The sequence below is a fragment of the Limulus polyphemus genome, unplaced genomic scaffold (genome assembly GCF_000517525.1).
Source record: "Limulus polyphemus unplaced genomic scaffold, Limulus_polyphemus-2.1.2 Scaffold1174, whole genome shotgun sequence".
Taxonomy (NCBI): Eukaryota; Metazoa; Arthropoda; class Merostomata; order Xiphosura; family Limulidae; genus Limulus; species Limulus polyphemus.
Window position 1 is genome coordinate 42674 of NW_013666784.1, and position 19152 is coordinate 61825.

At 32.0% G+C, this 19152-nt stretch overlaps 1 protein-coding gene across 1 annotated transcript in view; it reads left to right on the forward strand.

Annotated features, from left to right (window-relative positions):
- Positions 1 to 4784: 4784 nt before the first annotated feature.
- The window catches only part of LOC106462466 (nephrin-like), a 28018-nt gene continuing 13650 nt past the window's right edge, over positions 4785 to 19152 (forward strand). The window contains exons 1-5 of the mRNA XM_013922392.2: positions 4785 to 5147; positions 9076 to 9351; positions 11371 to 11555; positions 12042 to 12171; positions 16959 to 17099. Coding sequence (XP_013777846.1) covers positions 4955 to 5147; positions 9076 to 9351; positions 11371 to 11555; positions 12042 to 12171; positions 16959 to 17099 — 925 coding nt within the window. The 5' untranslated portion in view covers positions 4785 to 4954. The remainder of the gene's footprint in view (positions 5148 to 9075; positions 9352 to 11370; positions 11556 to 12041; positions 12172 to 16958; positions 17100 to 19152) is intronic.

The window sequence follows — 19152 nt, forward strand, 5'->3', positions numbered from 1 at the left end:
ATATATATATATATATATATATACTTAATATTTTTTTCCAACTGAGGCCTCGAAGTTTCTACAAACTACGAGACGCTATGATGTAACAATACACACTTAAGGCAACGAGAAAAATACCGAAAATTCTAGTAACGTGACGCCAATAATATAACAAAAGCCTAGTACAAAAATTAAACTGCATACACAATGCACGACTCGTACAGAGCTACATAACTAAACCTGTCATAATTATCGCTTTTAAAATGAACTTTAACACTATTGTTATGAGAACTAAATAATCATCAAATGTCAAATCACTAAATGAAATAAATAATAACTCTTACACTAAACAATCTTGTATATCCAACATGCTGGAAGGTTGTGGAGATGATAGATGCTTTTGATTATAGTTACTGTGGACATAGTTGTATCTTTCCATTTGCAATATACCAAGCCTTCTCGTAGGTATAATGAATCCCACTGTTTTCTGTATATCTTTGTCTTTGGGCTGTATTTATCTAATTTCTGACATGAGGATCATTAGACACATTTCCTATTGCTCTGAATAATCAGCTTAATACTCATTATTTTTTGCCTTAGCATCTTTCAGTTGAGTTTTGTACCACGAGAGTTGTTCACTATCTGTGCCAAATTAATCCAACTTCTGACATTAGTGTCGTATTAGTTTGAATTTTGGGGTGGATTATTCGGTAAAAATATAATGCACAAATCAGTCCAATTATTGATGATAAAGGTGTTTCATGAACTAATTAACTTCAGAATCAACACTTATCATTTACTTGCCAACATTCGAATCTATGTCACATCAAACATGCTCACCCTTTCAGCAGTGGGGGCATTATAATGTGACGGTCAATCCCACTTTTCGTCGGTAAAAGAGTAGCCCAAAAGTTGGCGGTGGGTGGTGATGACTAGCTGCCTTCCCTCTAGTCTTACACTGGTAAATTAGGGACGACTAGCGCAGATAGCCCTCGTGTAGCTTTGCACGAAATCTATAACAAACAAAGAAATACTTGCTAACTTCTTATGTATGTACAGTACTTTTTCATAGCAGTAGTAGTTTGTTGGAACACAACTTCAATATTCATAAAATTTATATAACTACCAAAACGACCAGCAAACTTGCTAACTCAGGAGTTGGTCAACTACTGTAATAAACTTGCTAATCGGTTAACAATCTCATCACGATCTAGCCTCGTCTCACACGTGTTTTGTATTATTCCCTCAACGTTCGAGAAAATTGTAGTTCAATACCTTAAGAACTAACCAACCAAAAGAATCATAGGCTAGTTACTATAGTATTTGTTCTAAAATCATCACTTGAAGTTCGAAATTCCTTATATGCCGAAAACCATAAAAACGTCTCAAGCGACAGAACTGTGGAAATACCCTGGTGAAACACAGAAAGTCAGGTCTCGCATAGGTTGCATACATCAATCAATGCTCTGCGCGCAATCTTAAGCCAAACCTATTGTTCATGTCTCTGTATTGCTTGTTTGAATAGGTCATACCTTCCAAGAAGTTCACATAGAAACAATTACATGTTAGCTTGAGAGTTAAGAACAAAGGTTGCAGTGTGTAGCCTATAACTTTTTTAAATGACTTAATTAAATCCTTGCCGTGGCTTTGAAGCACATAGAATCAGTGCTTTCAAATTATTATTTCAAGTGGATACGAATGATGACCCATTCCCCCCTGTATTGGATGCCAATCCATTGCAAATTAACCTTCAGCTAACAGCTGGTACCCAGTCATACAGCTTGGTAGACTGGAACAAATGAAGGAAAACTACCTTGCTCAAGGACACAACAGTATGACGCGGGCCAGCCTTGAAGTCACAAGCATTCGACTGTGAGTCCAAAGCACTAAGCCATGCTAATTTCATAAAATGACAAGCACTAGTTTTATGCTTTTGATATGTCTTTTGAACGAAAATGTCATAACTACAGGCAGAAACTGCATGGACATTTGGAAAAGTGCTTCATGAATATACTTGAATAAATATAATTTTCTAGTTATAGAATGGTGACATTCATATATTTTTCAGTCATTACAAATACCCTAGTGACACAATAAAAAAAAGTAACATAATTATACCAACAATCTTGAGATGGCTATTTCGTAGTGTGCCTTGTTTAACTATCCTATTCATAGTAATTTTGATATTCACAAGCCATTTATGCGTACACAGATGGTTGGTTACATTATATTATAACGACTTTAAATATACAAATTGAGAAACGCAGCCGATATGAAATACAGGTGGAATGGAATATATCAGAACTAGATTTTACATTGTTTAAAGTAGCATAGGTATTGTGATGCCCCTAGAATTGATTTCTTTTGGGAATGGTATGTAACTGAAAAGGGTTCCGACGCAAAATATTCCCGTATTCAAATCACAAAGCTGCGCTCATATCTGGGATTTAGAATTTCCATGACGAGAATATCCCATGTACTTAATGGTATTAGAGAATAAAGGATTATGGATCAAACTTGGGAAACTAGGACCCAATAGAAAGAGACGTAAAACATTTCTTGCCCCAGCCGTGTTGAGCAAAGTGTGGCGTCTTGTAACAGGTTATAATCCACGAACACAAAGGACAGTGGCAAAAGCAGTCCACGTTCTCCATATGACAGTATGCTGCATAATAAAGAAAAAATTACGTCTGGAATTGTGACATAAGTCACGTATACAAAAGTTTCTTTCACAAAATGTCAATTCAACTGTCTAATACCTCAAGTAGCTGAAGAATGAAACGTTTATATATGCTATTTCATAAAAAGACATACTAGCCAAGTCATCAGATGCAGCAGTTAGCATTTCTCGAACTCGAACTGTTGAAACAGTTGCTGAGAAACCATCGTTCTCGTACACTAGAGGAATTATGGAGAGCTTGTAAGAAGTTTGTTTGTTGAATTTCGCGCATTCTAGGCTCCCCTGCAAGAACTAATGGTGTGTTTTCGATATGACAACCTTACGATGAATCCATTTGCAATGGAAACAACAATGCAGAGATATTGTCAAGATGCACGGTCATCAGACAGAGTATGACTGGATGTGGCGACATGTATTTTAACGACGTGGTTTGATTGGTTGTTTTGAATTTCGCGCAAAACTACACGAGGGCTATCTGCGCTAGCCGTCCCTAATTTAGCAGTGAAAAACTAGAGGGAGGGCAACTAGTCATCACCACCGACAGCCAACTCTTGGGCTACTTTTTTACCAATTAATAGTGGGATTGACCGTCACATTATATCGCTCCTACGTCTGAAAGGGCGAGCGTGTTTGATGGGACGAGGATTCGAATCCGCAGGTTGTGAGCCGAGCGCCCTAACCACCTGACCATGCCAGGCCCTTAACGACGTGGTGAGGTTCCAAAATAGTTTTAATATAACATATTCAACCTCTGTAGTGATTATATTAAACTAGTATTACCGTTCTGTTTTAATATATGTATATATTGTTTACATTGTTGGCATGGAAAAACATTTTGGTATAACAATTTGCTAGCAATAACAGATCTAACTTTTTTTACTAAACTTGCCTTCATAACATTTTTTTGTCAACTTACTGTAAAGAAAAATAATATGATGTCAATTTTAAGTTATATTTGGGGTTTTCTAATGAAATAATAACATTCAAATATCACAAGTCAATTATGTCCATAAAGAAAAAGTTTTGTATTTGTTTATTATTTTATCTTTTTTTTTAATAAGAATTTTCATGCTTTTGGCATGCATAAAAAAAACGAAAAGGAGTGAAACCAATGGCTTGATAACTATGTTATATTTCAAACGACGTTTCAGGTAACTGCCTTTGTTCATTGAAGCCTTACCGAAATTTCGTTTGAACTAAAATGTAATAACTCAGACTTGGCTTCACAAAGTTTTTGATTTTATGCGTGTGTGACTTTCACATGCAATATCGTGCAGACATTTAACTCATCATTATGTTTTAGCTCTATGGCGGTGCTATAAATCGGGTTTCGATACCCGCGGTGGGAGGAGCACAGACGGACCATTGTGTAGCTTTGTGCTTTACAACAAACAAACAAAAGATATGTGGGATACGCCGAAACTGTTGTAGCATAATATCTTGTACCAAGGTAACGAGAGTTTTGGAACGGTTTCTGTATCGAAACCGGCTTGTTGGTGTGTTGAAAAAATTCTTTACAGTAGCAACCAATAACAGATAAGAGGTGTTTAAAATTCTGATTAGTGCTTACTTAAACCCTTTATTAGATAAGTAGAAACAGAAGTTTTTTAAAAAGACACTAGTTTCATATTATGCAATAAAAGAAAAATTAATAGTTAAGTGTTTGTCTCCAATGTTTTAATCAGTTGATATTATTATTACCGTTGGAGGCGTTTCGGGGAGACATCTTGCCTTAGAATCTACTGTAAGACAGATATGCAACAAATAAAAAAGCAATATAATGGATTAGTTGGTTTCTCAACAAGGACAATAAAACATAAAAAAGCTTTGCGGTTACTGAAGAAACATTTTTCTGTACAAACAACATTGTTCTGGGATGTAATTTTTTTTAGCGAAAGTAAATGATTGAAATTGTGTGTATAGCTGACAAAGAAAATAAAACATCATTGCAGATCTTTTTTACTAGATACAGAAATTATTAATGAACTATACTTCGAACGATTATTAAAACATGTACAGGCATTTAACTGTATTCTTATTTGCGCATTTATTTTAATATTAACTAAGAACTTTAATACAATAACGCCCCCTTTCTAAACATTTTCATTGTGTTCGAGGGTGCTATTCTAAACAATGTATCATATGTGCTTTTTGGAATAATAGGGACAATCTATTTAAAATGAATGTACTTTAACACTAACTAAGAAGTGTTGATATATTGGATACGTTAAGTTTTAGTTATGTATTTGTAAAAGTTGTCATTTCGTCGAAAAGAGTTGTCGTGTGAATAAGGCAATGCCAACAGTCGGTTGTAAAGTGTTTGAGAAGCGTATTTTCCTCTTCTTCAAGTTTGCTATATGCTTTACTATTAGCAGTTCTTTTAGTTTTAGGCATAATTATGTTGTTGCCATTAAATCTGATATTAGGCACACAACAGTTATGTCTTCGAAAAGTGACACTTTTCATCAGCAGCATTTCCTAAGACCTGGTAAAAATTGGAATACAAATTATAATTGATAAGTCAAATTGTAAACGAATTTGTGCTTCTTTTGTGCAGTAAATTTAAAGGTAGCTTGTCTGAAATACGCTTAAGCCTTAATCATTATTTTGATTTGTAAAGAACACCCGCCTGAAAATTAAATGCAGTTTAAACAAATTATACATTTACTTAGTTTTAATCTTTGCCTGAATAATCTTGTCCAATGTATGATGATATATTTTTATCTTAATTGTTGTTTTGACAATTAAAATTTATAAGTGGAATTAAATGGTAAATTTCAGAAGTTTTTCTTGTGGAAAAATGAAATTAATTTTATTCTCATTAGACAGAATAACTGTTAGTAATTGACATTTAAGAACTAATCTGTATAAATAAAACCTGAAATGGTTTTTTAAGAGAAAACCTCTTCAGCCTCAGGTATAAAATAGTTTACAGCCAGTTTCTCTTGTGTGTTGGGCATATATGAAATTAACATGTAAATAAATTTACATTTTACCTATTATTCCAGAAAAACAAAAACTATATTTTATAGCATAATAATTTTGGTTATAATTATTTCAGACTTAATAAAAATGAAAACACACGCACTTGGATTTTTTAACTTTTAAAATTAAAAGATGTACTGCTAGATACGTTTATAAGAAAGTTGTACCAATTCTATATCTTAGCTTGTGATATTAAAATTAAATGACAGTCCCCTGTTGGGACAGCAGTAAGTCTACAATCTTGGAACACTAAAATGTGGGGTTTGATTCCCTGTGGTGGACACAGCAGATAGTTCAATGTGGCTTTGTGTAAGTAAAACAAACAAACAAATTAAATAATTAGTATTTGAGATGTTTAATATAACTGCTACAGTTCATTGTTTATGTATTATTAATCATAATTTTCTCTGAGATGTTACTTAGGATTTTAGGGTTTCTGTTTTTGATATAAAGTTATTATTTTATATTTAGAAAAGAGGTAAAATATTGTTAATTTAATACATTATTTATTATTTAGCTCTTAACATATGGTGGACAAATGTAACATATTTCAGCATTTTATAGTATTATAGAAGCTATGATTTTAAATTATTAAAATGTTAGAAACTTGGCCAATGAGTAGATTTCTAAGCTGCTCTCTGGCTCCCAACTGATTTGAAGTTTAACAACTCTGTTATAAGGCTTTCATTAATTATGTTTAAAAGTGGGCAAGAACTGGCCAATGTATTTTGCCTAAAGGTAATGGTGTATACTCGTAATTTAAACATGTTCAAGAAAAGGGCTTCAGTTAGGTTGGATTGGTTGTTTGAGTGAATGGTAGAGTAACCTGAATAGACAGGCTTTTTGTCACATTATTTGTTTTTGTGATATTAATTCAGAGGAGTACTGTTTATAGCTCAACGATGTACTAAACAACTTGCTTTAAATTCTCCTTTAATGAATTAAATTTTCTTAACTACAATTTCTTTAAACAATTAAACAAAAACATAAAAGTTAGTAATATGACATTTAGCTGTTAATCCATACACCAAACCTCCAAAATCTAGCTTGTTGAATTTTATACTCAACAAATAATCACATCAAATTATTTGAATTACAGTTTAGACCACAACATCTGTCATTGTTAGCTTTCCTAAGAGAGAAAGTTCCGGCCAAGAATCAGTTTAGGATTTTCTAGTTTGTACACATACTTATACATTAATTTTTACCATTAAATGCTTAATTAATCCTGAAATATAAAATACTTCTATTAAAGGCTAAGTTTGGGACGTATGTGGGTCCTCCTTTTTTTTTAACCTTATAATCTTTAGTATATGCAAACAGTGTTTTTTAACTATGTCATTCATTGGTATTTTTCAATATTATTTTGACAGTCACTATATTATCTCACGATAATTATTATTTTATTATACTTAATGATAGATTTTAAAAAATATTTCTTTAAAATACAAATTGTTCACCTTAAGTTGCAGTGACCTAGTTTGAAGATCAATTTATGTAGTACTAAACATTTTAAACCTTCTTTTTGTGTTATTAATCCTATTGCATTTGTTCTTAATAAAAACAATATTCTCCTTATTTATCAGAATTCTCCAACAGCATGACATATTCAGGCTAGTTTAGATAATTTAAAACCCTGTTGTTACCAGTATTTTACATAAAGTAGAAGCAAAAAAAAAGTTATAAAGAGGGCCTAGAAAATCTTATAAGTAATATTTATTCAACCAGAAAGATACTTGCTTGTTGCTAACTTTTCATTACAACCAATAAGTCAATTTTCAGTCCATTTTGCTCTCTTATTCATATATGTTATGAGAACCTAACTTTTTAATTATTTGTGTAGAAATTCATCAAAACTTTTCAAAAGTCAAGAGAAACAGCTATGCTGTCTTTTAGAAATATTGGAGTTTATCAAATAATAACCTTAGCAAGTTAGTGAGACAAAACAGCCTTCTTCTAAACTATGCTGAGTGCATTTTATTAAGTTCCAGTTTTCTAAATCAACTCTTGGATTACTTTTATACCTGTTAAATGTTGTTTTTTATTGACAATATAACCAAGATTGTTCAACTTTCCAATGCTGTAAACCAATTTGTACTATATACACTCTTTCTGTTATTTTTTCATGTGTTTGATATTTATTTGTAGCCAGGTGAAGAGTTGTTCTCTTTGCCATCTTAATGCTTTTAATAACTTTTGGCTAAACCTTACTTTGAATAATGTGAATTAAGCCGCTGAACTTGCATAAAATATCAAGTTAACCTCCTATAGAATACCTTGCATTTTATTATTTGCTTTCATTTAACATCTATGGTAGATCACTATCTTTTAAGATGAAATGGATGTAAGAAACATTTTTTTCCCCCTTCATAAAACATTTTGTGCTTATTTAATGCCTGATATACCTAATAAAATCTTTTGTTTCTCACATTTCACATTACTAATCTTTGTTAGTTAGGTTTTTTTTATGTTTTTAGTCAGCATTTATAAACTGTGGGACATCAAGAAGAATTTTGGCCTGTCAGGTATGAATTTTTTTAGTCAATGTTTGTAAATTATAGGATATCAAGGGATCTACTCCTCATCCAGGGTCATCCTGACTCCTGTCCTCCCTCAACAAACAAAAAAATAATCACTAAATCCAGTCCTGTTCCCCAAATATTAATTCACCCCTTTTCCTAAACTTGTATAACATTGCAGTCTCCAACACACTAGGTGTCGGTTTGTTACACAGATTGATCACAGAAGTCAAACATCCTCTACTGGAGATGTACCAGACCCATTCCAAATCTTAAATTAATGACTTCTTGTTCTACAGTCTTCAGATAACAATATAAACAATTTGATCTATCAATCTTATTAATTCTTTTAATAATTTTAAATGTTTCTATTAGATCATCCCTGATTCTTTTTTTTTTTCAAGAAAGAACAAGTTAAGAATATCAACATATTCTCATATGAAAGCCCAGCCATTTCCAAAATAATCTTGGTAGCCATTTTCAGAACAACTCAATTCCCTTCTTAAGGTAGAGAATCAAAATTGCACATAATGGGAGATCTTTCTTTGTAGTTTTGATATTTTAATGGAAGGTAGTTGTTAATATTATTCAGCAGGTACCTGACTTTAGAAAAGTGGATTTTAATGAATTTCTGAAGATTTTGGAGAGATAGAGACTGGTTATAATAGCATGAAGCTATTGAACTCTGAAAGAATTGAAAAATTATATATTAAGTGTTATGGTTCTGGCAAATTCTTGATATGAAACATGATTTGAGAAAAGTAAATATGAAATGCTGGACTGCACACAAAAAGAAAACTAATGAAAGTGTGTATAAAAGCAAAACATTTATTGGATGAGAGTGATGAAATCCACTTTACAAATTATGTAACTAAATGTATATGCTTACACTTTATTTTATTTTCTTAACAGATGCTATCCAAGTCTTGCAGCCTCTTCCTCCAATCACTGAAGGAGATTTAGGCTCCAGATTAACTCTACATTGTAAGGTGAGTGGGTATCCTCAGCCAAAATTGACGTGGCTGAAAGATGGGCAACGGCTAACACCTGACCTTAGTTGGCAACCAAAACAAGGCCACACATTACTAGTGTCAGCTGGATTGAGTGCCGTGGATGCAGGAAACTACACTTGCATGGCCGACAGTTACCATAGCCATCAAACACTCAGTACAATACTGATTATCAGAAGTAGGTCCTCTTGTTTGTTTAAATAGTTAATGAAAATAAGGCCTGGCATGGCCTGGTGGTTAAGGTGCTTGACTCGTAATCTGTGGGTTGCGATATTGAAATCCTTACCAAACATGCTCACCCTTCTAGCCATGGGGGTGTTATAGTGTGAAGGTCAGTCCCACTATTCATTACTAAAGAGTAGCCCCAGAGATGGTAGTGGGTGTTGTTGAATAGTTGTCTTCCATTTAGTTTATCTCTTCTGAATTAGGGATGGTTAATGCATATTGCACTAAATTTAACAACAACATCAATCAGTATGACATTATTTGACTTACCATAATCAAAATGTTAGCAAAAAAAGTAGTTTATTTCAATAATGTTGTAAGATACTGTGTAGTACATATACATTGTTTGATTTTGAGGTAAATATCAGAAGTGAAAGAGAGTTCTGTTTATGGCAGAATCAATTCCACTTTTATGTGGGACATTTACATTAAGTCACACTATAAGGGATGGCAGATGCAAAATAAGTGTGTATATATAGGCAAGCTAGAAGTGCATATGCCATTGGCAATTAGATACTAAGATGTTTCAAGTGTTTCCATGTTCCAAACATTATTACTGTTAGAATAGCAGCTTAGGCCTGTTTTGATGCATTAGAAACCAAAACATAAAAGAAATCAGGAAAAAAAACAAGATACCACATTCATTTTAAAAACTATCTAGTTTTAATGAGTGACTATTATGTACCATAAACTCAAGTTAGGGAAATTATAAATATATTAGAATTTATGTGTAGGTATGTATGCTGTCCTCCATGGAATTGGAGATGGTAGACCTTGCCACCCCCCATATACAATTCTTAACATAAATAACTTATGGTTTGTTACTGAAAATAAATCTGTAAAATCTAATGATATAACCTTTTTTAATAACACACATTGTAGTTGTATGAACTAATGAAAGCTTAGATAACAAAAGCCTTCACTCAGTTTTTGTGGAGAAAGTATTAAGATAAGAGTTATCGCAATGTAAAAGTAATTAGCTGAAAGATGGAAAATTCTGTAAACATTTATTGAAATTCAGTACTAAGTTATATTTAAGCTCTTCCTGGGTTACAGTCTGCACTAAGCATATGAGAATTCTAATTTATGTGGATTGTCAGGACTGTTTAAAATACTAATATTAAAATGACAGAAAATCTGTTTTAAAAGACTGTCTTACAAATATACTCTGGTTGTAGTTAGTCTTCTCTTAGAGAATTATTGAAGCACTTTAGCCACCTGTTTAATCATTACAAGAACTAGCACAATATTGTTATTGGATAACTTGGAGTTATCCTGCTCTTGGATAAATATTAGCATAATAAGTTCCTTGCATACTGTCTTATGAATATTTTTTTCAGGTGTAAAAAAAATAAATACCAGCATTTGTACATATACATAATAAGTTATCAAAGAACTTGTACCAAATAACAAAAAATATTATAACACAATAGAAAGTAGATCTATAGTAAATAATTAAAACTAAAAGACGTGTGAACACTACTATTTCAAAGCATAACATTTTTCAGTGCTAAATGTTTTACTTAGAGATATATTTTCCTGTACACAAACTATTAACTATAACATGGATCAAGATAAATACTTGAAGTTGATTAAAATCAGTGTTTGATAGCGTTAATAAGTTAGAAAAATCAACTATTATGTATGGAAATCAAACTGTATGCAGTAAAAGTTTGTAGATATATGTCATGTTTATTATATGTGTGAAGGTTTAGTAGGGTTGTCAATTCGTGGACTTATGTGAAACTAAAAACTACTCATCTTTTTTTTGTTTTTTTAACAATGAACAAAAAGATATAGTGGACTGACAAAAAATGGTATTAAGAAGTAACTGAACAATTTTTATTCTACAGTCCAGACATAACTGATTCATCAGTTTGGTACTCTCTGATTGTTTGGCATAGTAAGTAAAAATGGTTGTGCCAGTATTTGAGTGTATTCTGATTGATTTTTTTTCATTTTGTTTTTATAGCCCCACCAGGCAAACTAACCAATGTGACCGTACATCCATCAACAGTTGTTGCCACAGTTCGTTGGCATCTTACTAGTGATGGAGGGTATCCAGTCACACATTTTACTCTGCTTTATTACCCCTTGGTTTCTTCTAGCAATAGGTCTGGGCATCTCCCACTTCCTGTACACATAAGTCCATCTACTGTGAGTTTCACATTTTTGGATTGCTACTATTCTATGCTGAGAAATATATATATACTGTTAAGAGTTTATAAATTTGATTTAGTTTTTGTCATTCATTAATCAGTTTGTTGCAAGTTTTATAATGAGTTAAAACATTATGCAGAAAACAAGTTGTTCTTAATGAAATTTGTTTCTTTTATTGTATTTTCTACTTTACTCGTATCTTTAAAGCTAATTTGTTTTTTAAAAGCTTTAAATTTCAGACAAATTTTTGTTTGTTTATAATTCATATGTTTGAGAAATAAGTATTACAGAAGGATACAGTTTTGAACATACTGTATACATATTGTATAAAACAGAGTTTGTTATAATTGTGCAGTTTTAGAATAAAACTACTTGACACTTCAGTCTTTTAATCTTTAGTTACATTTTTCTGGTAAATAAAGTATTATTAAATGTTCAGTGAAGAAAAACTAGAGAAAGTTTTCTCATTATCTTTTGCCACAGAGACAGTTCTTTATTTACCACCTACAGCCAGGGACAGAGTATGTGTTTAGAATTTGGGCTACCAATAGACTAGGACCTGGAGAGGCTTCTACTGTACAGGCAGCTACAGTTAAACCCATGGATCCTCCCCGTTAGTAAAACCTTATTGGAGACATTTTATTATAATTTGTACTATAGATATATTAGGTTTTAGTATTAACTTTCAATCAGAACAAGTTATCTGCATTATTAATATTGTACATGTATAGTGTAGTGTACTAAAACTACAATAGTGTTTTTGAAGTTTCACTGTTTACTTACCTTACATGTGCAGCAATTAGAGTATACACAGAAAGCAGTACCTGTTGTACAGAGGTCAGAATATGTGAGCTGCCTGCTCACAGCAAGGACAAGAAAGCATTGGTATAAAGATGCTTTCACCTGCTAACTATCTTACCCATGTATTCAGTAGTGGAGTGTTTGGAATAACAGAAGAATGAGAGCATGGGCAGAGTCAACAGAAGTACCTTTTTTTACATTCAGGTAGTAATTTCCATTCACCAAAGTAAACTGCCTCTGTTGAGTGAGACTTCGTTCTCATAATGACTTGACAACAGGTTTTAATTGAGTAGGAGTCACCAATAGATTGTTATTAGTATGTAAGCTCTGATATTAAAGTAATGTGACTCATTTAGTATATGTCAAGAATTATTGTTTGAAAAAGCTTTAAACCTTAAGCCATTCATACCAAACCTACTTAATTTCATTTGATTTTGAACAAACTATAATTTAGTTCTCCATCTGTTTCTAAAGAAGTGTTAAGAATATGAAGGACAAAAAGTATTTATGTTGGATATTATGTAAATCTTAGGTCACTAAAAACTATGAAATGTGGACTTGTTGTTGTTTAAGACTTATGATATATATGTATTAATATTAGAATAGGTTACATGCAATGGCATTCTCAACATCACATTTTTGAATTTATTTTCTATTTGGAACTGTGTTATTGGAGCCTTTCTTGGGCAAACGAACTGAACAATGCTCCAGTAAGAGGACTGAAAGTTTGCAATAAAAAACAAAATTTAACTAAGTAAATATTCGGGTATGCAATGAAGGCTCTAATAAAAGTAATGAACTTCTCAATAAAAAACTTAATTTAACTTGGTGAATGTTGATGTAACTTAATTAACCAAATCTTGGATCGGATTATATCACATTCCTTAAAATCAAGCAGTACACTTTAGCCAAATCATTACTGCTTGTGTTACTTTTAGATAGATGACATGAGATGCATACAATTTTAGTATTTTATTAATGTTTTTTTTAATGCAAAATATATAACAAGTTTTCTCCAAATGAAAATACTTAATGTTATATACCAAAGATTCTTGAGGTGAAATGCACCTACATAGGCATGAAAAAGTTAATTAACATACCATCAATTAATGACTGTGTGGAAACAGAGGTAATGTTTTCACTGTAACTGCATATACCATCCCCTAAAAACTTTGACACATATCACATTATATCTTTATCCATGATGGATTCCCATCTGTTAGGAAATAAGCATTGCTTAGAAAAGAATGTGGAATAATTTCTTCATATCAACCTCATAGCTTTTCAAAAGGCTTAGATCTGGATCTAGCAGTTGGACAACATCAAAGAGAATCTTTGACCAGATTATCTTCAAGCATCTCTTTCTTTGCAAAGGTTTTCTAGAACAAGCTTGTGAAGATGAATGGGAAGTATACATCCCTTCCCCTTTTAGATCTTCCAACTCAACATCCAAGAAGTGACTGATTGATAAGGAATTACCAACACATTTCGAGAATGCCTTTCTCATTATTATTTCATTTATACCTGTTTCCCTGAATTCTTGGCCATCAAAGAAAGGAGTGAACCAAATTATTTGTTTTTTTGGCCTGAATACATTTTAAAATATCATAGACAATTAACTTCAGTATTACTCAAAATAACTCTTTATCAGTCCAGTAATACATCTATCAGACTAGATTCTGTCTATTACAAGATGTATCATCTATCTACTGCTTCACTAAGCCATATTCTATTTCTTTTTTTTAACTGAATCTGTCAAGAGGAGGCATTTTCTAGCGTATAGCATAAAACTGTTGTCATCCTTTTATCAGAGTCTGAGAAGGATCCTTTTTGATTATAAACCCTTTATTTTGACTAGCTGTCTGTGTAATGTTTTGCAGAGGATGTTTAATGTTGATCTTGTTTAGTTCCTCAAATCAATCGGTCTTCTTTCCAACACCCAGTATGGTTTTTGTAGGCAGAGATCCACCAGAAACCACTGGATTTGACTTTCAAAAATGTGAATCAAGCAAGCTTTTCTTAAGAAAGAGAATGTCTTGTTTTTGTATTTTTTTAGCTTGAGAAGGCTTATGACATTGCATGGAGGTTTGGTATTTTATGGGTTTTGTGGCCATTTGTCCAGTTTTATTTAGCAGGTAAATCATTCCAAGTCTGCATGGGATAAACATTATCTCGATCTTTCACATAGAAACATGGAATACCTCAGTGTTACATCTTGAGGATCACACACTTAAGCATTAAGATCAATGCCATCACTGAACAATTTCTTTCAATACTTATAAACAGCCTCCGTGTGGAGGAATTACAGGTTTCCTGTTAGTCATTGAATATAAGATTTATTGAGTTGCAGCTTCAAACTGCCCTTAATAACATAAGTTGATGGACCATTTAAAGCAAGTTAAAATTTTCATCATGTAAAGCTAATAGTTGAGATCACACTGTTCCTAAGTGCTTAGAACTTGTAAAATAAGCTGAATTTTATTCCACACATACAGCAGTTTATACCAATAAATATAGTCTAAAATGTAGCTAATAATCCATATGTTAATAGTATACAAGTTTGAATAATGGTTGGAGATGGCTTGAATGGTTAATGAAGAAAAACGTTAATATAAGTTTAACATAACAGCAAATGTACAATGTTTCGACAAGGTTTTGTATCAAAAAAATATATAGAATTTCCTCTAGTGTGAGAATTGTGACATTTGCTCTCTAGGCATTCCCTCTAATGTAATTCATTTACTACCTCTCTAAGAAGTATGAAATTTAATGTAAATTACTAATTATAATATCACCATTACTCAGGCAAAGCATAATTTTCCTAGCCTTCAATCTTATTTGGTTACAGAGCCATGAAATAAACAATCAGACCCTTCTTGCCATTCCCACATGTCACATTTTTTCTCTCAGAAATTGCCAAAGCTATCTCTGATATTCAGTACTATATTACTTATAACCAATCTTTTGACTCCATGTCTACAGTACTTATCAACTTTAGTGGAGTCAAAATGGGATTTGTAGCTTAAGAAAATAATGTAGACACTATTTCCAGTCTAGTTTGTATATTTTTTTAGAGTCCCTAGTTATAGGCTTGAAAATATAATCTTTGCATTTTGATTCAACTTGTTTCTGTACTTTTTTGATGACCCCTATTCCCCCTTTTTTCCCCAATTTTTTTATGTCCATTTATGGAGAATAAATTTTAATCTATATACATTCATGTGTATTCAGTTAAATGTTATATTTTTTCAACAGTTAACTGCCGCATTGGCTTTTTTTCTATCCAACCCTTATTTACTGAGCCAGGTAGTTTTGTGCCTGATATTTTGTGTAAATACACGTTTAACAAGCATCAAGTACAAAGGAACCTCCTCATAACAACATTGCATATATTCTGTTTTTCTAGCTAAGTAAATCAACTTTTAATGAAACAAAATCTACTTTTTAAATACGTGTTGGATATTTGCAGCATCTAATATAGTATATCTGTCTAGATTTTGGTACAAAATACTTAGCTGATTTTGCTGTAGGCTTGTGAAAAAAAAAAGATAACAATAATAATAAAATAATATTAAAGTACATACACAGTTTCAGTGAAATACAAAAATCAGTAGGATAGATCACCACTCACAAGAGTAGAGAAATCTACTATGGTAATTAATCATCTACTGTTTGAAAACTCACTGAAATAGTTGCAGAAAATCACATAGAGATAAAGTACAACAGCAAACTCAAGAAACAATAAAGAATAACTAACTCAAGAAATGATGAATCCTCAACATGGCAGTTTCCTGTTAATGTGCTATAAGTTGCACATATTATTTTTCAATTATGATTCACATTTGTAAAACACCAGATTTTTTTAAATGGTGGAAAGTGAAGGATTTGGAGAAATTCTTCATGCCAAAAAAACTGAAGGTGCTGGAATTAATTTTAAAACTACTCTGTGACATACTCAGTACTGCATTTATTATTATTGTTCAGGTTTCAGTAAAATATTCATAGTTGTTTTTTCTGTAGCATCTTGTAAAACTATAATCAATAATAAGGCTGGAGACACTGTTCATTTGTGTGATTGCAATAAAATTGTGCATATTAGTGTCAGTGTGAAATATTTATATATAAATGGAACACTCTCACATTCATTTGTAAGTTAAAAATTAATAATATGGATCCCTTTTTTTATTATTATTGTGATATTTAAATGGAAAAACTTTCAAGTTATCAGTTGTATTATGGCAGTTTATAAAATCTGATTGTAGTCGTTAAATGCAGCTAGAGGTAAAATTTTATCTCTGTGGTATTTGGTTATTTTTGTTGCTGTTACTTGTTTTATTACTATTTTGTAAGTCACTACCATATACGTTATTTTGTCACAGTTACTGAATCGATTATAAATATTTTTTAAAAAATAATAAAGTTCATTACATTTTTCTGATATTATTAATTACGTTGATAAATAAATGGTATTGCTATTTGTTTTTTTCTTTTACCATGAAATAGTTTGAAAATCATATTTGTTAGTGAATGACAGTTTCATGGTGATCTTTAGTTGTCATCTGGTTCTGTAATGTTATAAATGTATGATACATTTTTTAGAACTCGTGGAGTATTTCACCCGGTTTAAAAGTCAAGATTTCACCTCTTCCATCTGGATGATTGTAGTTTCCTTAGTGATTGCTTTTGTTCTGCTCTTGTCGGTTTTGAGTTGTATATTGATCTACAAGGATGAGCATAATGGTAAGTAGTATGATTCAAATGTCTTTGTCTTTATAGAAATATTTTCAAACTACGATATAGTTCCATAAACAATAACAAAAACATGTATATGAGAACCAAGACAAAGACTAGACTTCCTACCTGTGACTTGGATATCTCTGTTTGAAATCATAAAAGAGCAACTAAAGTGAGAAGAGAATGATAAATACTTGATTCAATAACAATAGGAAACGTTGTATGTAACTGATGTTGCTGCAGTAGCAATGGGAAAAATCTAATGCATTTTATATTTATATAAAGTTGGTTTTGACCTTATCATTACTGTAAAATATGTTTTATACTTTGACACAAGGTTGGAAGCTTTCAATCACCAAGGAGCATTGTAGTCAGTTATCTGTGAGTAATAGTCTTTTTCTATCACATGAAGTGCCTGTTTTATGTTTTATATTCAACTAAAGCGAGAGATAATCAGAAGAAACTTACAATTTTTTCCTTAATTAAGTAAGTAATGAGCATGTTGAAAAATGAGCATAAAAAATATTGAATCATGACAACAGTGATACTAGTTTTAATACAAACATTGAAAATATTGAATCATTAGAATGATAGTACTAGTTTTAATATGAGCTTTAGAATATATTGAATCAGGAAATTTGATAGTACTAGTTTTAATATAAGTTCATCTATTGATATCTTTGTTTCATATGAAACATTAATTGTATTTAGTAGATAAAAAACAACAAAGACAAGAATCTGTTATAATAAAATTTTACAAATTAATCAGTACATAACACATTACTTAGTTGTTCCAAAACATACATACCTGCACTGACACTAATAGCTATTTCTCGATCTTCATCTTTGCCATCTAAGGTTGTGTTCACTTGTTCCAGTCTTTATATAACCCACTTCACTACCCTTGGCAAATCTAATTTGCACAACTTTATGCCGGCCTTCACACTCCCTCTATGTTGGTACTGTATATAAGTACTGTATGTAGACAATAAAATCACTATTTCTTGACAAAGCGTGAGCATTCACACTATCATTTTGTGATTTACATTTTCTTAGTTTTCACTTTCTAATAATTGGGAATTTCTTCATTTTTTTTATCTAGAGATATATTTTGTTGAATTTGTATTTTCCTACAAAAAAAAATTGGATATGAATTTCCGTGTAACAGTTTCAAGCATGTAAGCTACTCAGCCTTCGTCTATTCCTCCTTTGTTTTCTAGTGGTGGTCAGCAATCGGGGAGGGGGGGAAATGCTGCAGAAACTATCTGTGACCTGATTCAGAGCCAGATAAAGTCCTTCATGTGGCCCGGAGGTATCTCTCCGGGAGATGCTGGTTTGAATTTTCATTCTGGAACAGGATATTATTCTGGGGAGAATTTAGACTCTATTTCCTCTCCTGAGGACTCATCTGATCAGCCACCTTCTGCCCCTTTTCTGCAGTTAGTTACACATGTTTGTGAAGTTTTGGAGATACAACCAGTTGCTATTGAGTCTACCCCTGCTTTGTTGTCTGATCAATCTCAAGGGGGGATTACTTAGTTTTCCTTCTTCCCCTGATATTGATGTGCATGCAGGGATGTTTACAATACAGTTACATGAGGGTGTCGGTATACCTCCCTCCAACTGTTTATATGAACAACATGCCCTGGCATATCATCATCAAGATGATATATATTTGGACACTCAAAGGTTGGATCTATGGGGTGCCAGGTACGAATCTGTTATCTCTCTTAACTCGATGACTACTGGCTACTAACTTTCTTAGTAGGCAATGCAAGTCTTGCTATATTTCATTCCAACAATAAAACTAGTGGACGAATAATTTCGAAAATTCATAAGTACTTTGACAAATGTAGGTAGTTTAAGAAACATAAAGCCTATTACTTTTAATAAATTTAGTTTTTTTGCATTATGATCTTTAATATCTTGGAAAATTACATTAGGAAATCATATTTATAAGAAATGATTACAATATTTATATTTGCTACAGATTTGAACTTATTACTTTTAATGTTTTAGTACATTATTTTGAAATTGCCAAAAAAATTGTATCCTCCAT